Genomic DNA, 4,445 nt, shown 5'->3' on the forward strand with positions numbered 1-4,445 from the left:
TTCCTTCTACAAACTAACCTTCCCTACATTGTTTGGGATTAAAAGTGTGTACGAAGGGCGTGTCTGCATTCCAGGCATACGGTACTGCAATCCAGGACACATCTGCACTCCAGCCAGATCACATAGAGCTAGTAGGTCCTTGGAAGTGATCTCTCATCAAAGCAGCCATGTTGCTGGATTAAAATTCCTCGACATCTTTCTAATTAAAAAATGAATAGATATAAAATAATATTTCTAGAATGTATATAAACTATACAGTTGTAATCCTATCCATACTATCACATTCCCCACTAACTCTAAGAACAGGAAAGTCTTTGTCTTCAAAGTCTTTGTTTCCCTTTCAAATCTCTCATTCCCCACCTCCCCTTAGAGGTGACTGTGTCCTTGTTATTTATCTTTGTACGGTTTTTAAACTTTACATATGGAATCACACAGGGTACAAAAGAAAGACAAAAGTACCTCACAAAGGAAGTGCATTTTATTCTTTGAAGATGGTATGACTTTATTAAATCATTGAAAATTAGGACAGTGATAATCCAACAAGAGGATTAATATAAAGATCAATATAAAAACATAGCTTTTCATATCAGCAATGATTACCAAATAAAATAAATTATTCTCTCTCTCTCTCTCCCTCCCCCCCCTCTCTCTTGACACAGAGTTTCCTCTGTGTAGCCCTGGCTGTCCTGGAACTCACTCTGTAATCCAGGCTGGGCTTGAACTCAGAGATCTACCTGCCACTGCTCGGCTAAAATAGAACATTCTTTACAGCAACAAAACATAGTTTATCAACTGATAAACCGAAAGGGAAAGCAGTGGAATTTTTTGTGAAACAAAACTTGAAGCCTCCCAAGCTCCCTCCCTCTCCCATATTTGGTTGGCTGTCATGAAGGGTAACATTCTAAATAAATGTTTGCTTTATAAGAGAAACTATTTCACAGCAAACTCACACTAAGTCTTTACCTTATAGGATTTCATGCATGCTAGGTAAGCATTGTGTCCACTGAGTGACAGCCCCAGCCCTCAGTAAGGAATCTCAAGGAACATACACTGTAGTGTATCTTTATTCTGTGAGTTTAGAGCTATCACGATCAGAAGTTTGTGTCCCTTAAAATTCATGTATTGCAAGAGCGAGACTGTCAACGATCTGTCACAGAAGAGGGAGGACTCGTGAGGCCTCACCCCTGAGAACTACAGGGGTTACAGATTGATGATGGAGGAAGAGACCTTTTCTTCAATGTACTAACCACTGGTAGGTGCCATTGGATCACATCCACCAGAAAGCATGAAAGGAGAGATGAGGCCAGCTAGGAAAAGGGAGATTAGCTCAAGTGAGAGGAAGCTGGAAGAGAGTGATGGAGTTAACATGACTGAAATAGTATGTGCATGCACAAAGATGTTATCATGAAACCTGTTGCTATTGACAAATAATTTGTGCTAATAACACATTTTTTGGAAAATGCATGTGTTGGTACAAGATGAGATTAGGAACTGAGGTTCTCTGGGGGAGGTGATTAGGTCATGAGGGCAAAACCTTTTAATAAATGGTATAGTCACCCTAATTAAAGAGACTCTGGAGAACAGGATTGCTGCTCAGAAGATATGAGGACACAGTGAGAAAGTGCTGTTTGTGAGAAAGCATGCCTCACTAGGTACTGAATCTTCTGTCATCTTCACCTTGAACATCCAGCCTCCAGAAATTAAATATTCTCTGTTGTTTATAAGCCAAAAATGGTCTAATAATTAGTGCTATTCATAGTATTTTGCACCCTGAATGAACCAAGACAGGAAGAAGTCGAGGAAGGTAGCAAAGGAACCAAGGTCAGATGGACAGAGAGACAGGGGGCCCAAGTCATAGTATCTGAGAATAGTTGATACCCAAGCATTGAGTTGGAGACATACTGATTTCATTGTTTGTCAGTGGTTAGCTGGTTATCAGTGAACCAGAGCAGAGGACAAGAACGGAAACCATGACACCCACCCCACCCTAAGTTTGGGTTTTCTCCAAAACCATTTCCCTTCTTCGAGTGGATGCACTGGGGTGGGTAGAGGTTATAAGTAAGCTTTGGAGAGCTCCCACCATGCTCTGGAGCCCTGTGTGAATAGCCATTTGCTTTTGCTTCTGCCTTTGGTCACATCTACCTTGGGATCCATGGGAGGGTTTGAGGGGCATCTGTTCCCAGGCCTGTCCTTATTCCTCTATGGACTTTATCAGGCAGGACTTCTCTCCAGGGCCATAGTATGCAACTCCCCTGTCCAATACCCGCCGCACCGTCCTTGGAGCAAAGGAGGATGGGCAAGGTTACGGCAAATGTATTATATCGGCTTTCTGAAGATACTGAGTTCTTGCATCTTAGTAGCCCAGGAGTTGAATAGCATTCATTGGCACTTGATACTCATCAGCAAGAAGTATCACCAGAGAAACTTCATGTACCGTAAGCAGTGGCAGCATCTTACTCTCTACCTGTCCTTCTTTCTGAGTGGGTGTACAGATGTGGTCAGCCAGAACCTGCTGCCCAAGAGGTGTGTGGTTCTGGAGCAAGGCGCCCAAGCGTTGAGCATGTGTCTGTTTTTGCCCCTGATGGTGTCTCATATGCAGGACACAGAAGGAGTGGAGCTACAGACTCACTTGCTGCTCATCCAGGCCATGATTTTGCTGACCCTCGTGGTGACTGTAGAGCTGTGGGTGCCCAATGTGCTGCTGGTCTGGATGCTGAAGGCCTTTCTGTACCTTGTCACAGGCTCCTGGCTGATACAGATAGGCTTCATGCTGTACAAACCAATCTCTGGCTATAAATGGATGGACGATGACCAAAATGACATAGCATTTGCCACCACTTTCTTCTGCTGGCACGTGGCCTCCAACGCTCTCTTGATGATCTGGATCTATGGTTTCTCCACTTTGTGGTATTGTTACCTTGGTGCTGATGCCTGAACCTGGACTCGTCCAAGTGGTTTCATATTGCCTGCACACTCTAAGGACATCTGGATGCCAAGTCATGAGAGAGGAGCTGCCAGAAAGGAGGATCAGACATCCTTTAGAGGTGCTCCATCTTGAGGCAGTAGACTGTAGAGGGATGGACATATCTTTTCTCCCCTCTGGCTTCTCTTCATCTAATTTGCTGATGGACTCAGATGAAAGAGGAATGAAACAAGGGAGGCACACAGCTATGACCTTCACTCTTAGCTCCCCACAATCCTCTCCCATTCCCACCTCCAACCACAGCACCTGCTTGGCCTGCACCTCTTTGCACCCTTCCCTCCTCCCCCATGAGAACACAACACATTTACTAAACCCTGCCTTTGGAACTTTTCATTGCTATCTTTTACTTTGTCCCGCAGAACATTAACCAGAAGTCACGTTTAGCACATCATAATCCAGCCATCATAATAAACATCTTCTCGTCTCTTGTGCTTGACTTCTGTGATGTTCATTCCAAATCTAGGCTGTCTCTTTGGCTACGTGAAGCTCAGAACTGTCCCTGGTTCTTTCCTCTGACCACTCTGTGGTTTGTCTGACTCAAAGTCAGACCCCTGTGAACAGTGCCTTCCTTTGCAGGGTCTGGTATAATGCATCAAGCCCCTACACATGGGAGAAGGCCTCAGGGGCCTCTCCAAGAAGTCAGGCTCACTTAGGCATCTCATCCCATTGCTCTGGACTCATCTCAGTAAGTTTCCAAATAGTCCATTTGCCCAGCCCCAGCCCTCTATGGTTCCATGGATAATATTGAGTGGATTACTTGTTCAGCCTCACAGCAGTCCTGTTGGTGAATGTCACTGTTGGTGAATGTCACTGAAAGTGCCAAAGCAGCTTAGTACTAAGTTCCATCATGCTATAGCTGGGTGCCAAGGGACTGAAATCCCAGTTGATCTAAAGCACTGGTTGTGGGGGTGGTGGTGAGGGATATGGTAGGAATGCCATCTGCCACACTGATGGAGAGTACAACATCTAATTGGGACAAAGTGGACTTGGAGCAAGGCTTCCAAAAGTCATCCTATTTATTATTGATTGAATGGCTGGCTGGCTGGCTGGCTGGCTGGTTGGCTATTCTAGTTTCTAGAAGAACTAGATGTGTCCTCTGTTTCTGATCCATTCTTTCTGATTAATTTCTTGTTTGGAAGTCAAGGTGTATCAGCAGTAAGTTGCTTTCTGGTGGTCAGGAACCCTCATCCTCTGGTTTGGGGGCCTTGTGAGAAGTCTAAGCCATTGCCAAGAGGGAAGTTGGATTTCCAGAGCCACTTAGGTGCAGTCAACCACATCTTTGCATGTGCTCAGACATCTAGCTCATGGCCAACAAGCCACAGTGGCTTGTCCTGCATCAGTAGAGTCATTAAGCCAAAATGCTCCTCTCCAGTGGAGGAGAGGGGGGCCTGGTGTGGAAGTGAGGGATGCCTCAGACTTAACTCAGCTTCCACGCTTCCACATAGTCCTAGGGACACTGGGG

The 4,445-nt window shown here is 45.1% G+C and overlaps 1 protein-coding gene across 1 annotated transcript; it reads left to right on the forward strand.

Moving 5' to 3' along the window:
- The first annotated feature begins 1,007 nt into the window (after positions 1–1,007).
- On the forward strand, positions 1,008–3,932 carry LOC311597577 (transmembrane epididymal protein 1A-like). The gene has a single exon (XM_084781809.1). It carries the CDS (start codon positions 2,153–2,155, stop codon positions 2,933–2,935), a length of 783 nt encoding a protein of 260 aa, XP_084637935.1. The 5' UTR covers positions 1,008–2,152; the 3' UTR covers positions 2,936–3,932.
- The last annotated feature ends 513 nt before the right edge of the window (positions 3,933–4,445 follow it).

The sequence above is a fragment of the Acomys minous genome (genome assembly GCF_964271855.1).
Source record: "Acomys minous genome assembly, chromosome: 1".
Classification (NCBI taxonomy): domain Eukaryota; kingdom Metazoa; phylum Chordata; class Mammalia; order Rodentia; family Muridae; genus Acomys; species Acomys minous.

Bases quoted from the DNA above. Each gene is read 5' to 3' on its own strand.
- LOC311597577 (XM_084781809.1), top strand. From the start codon at position 2,153: ATGGGAGGGTTTGAGGGGCATCTGTTCCCAGGCCTGTCCTTATTCCTC.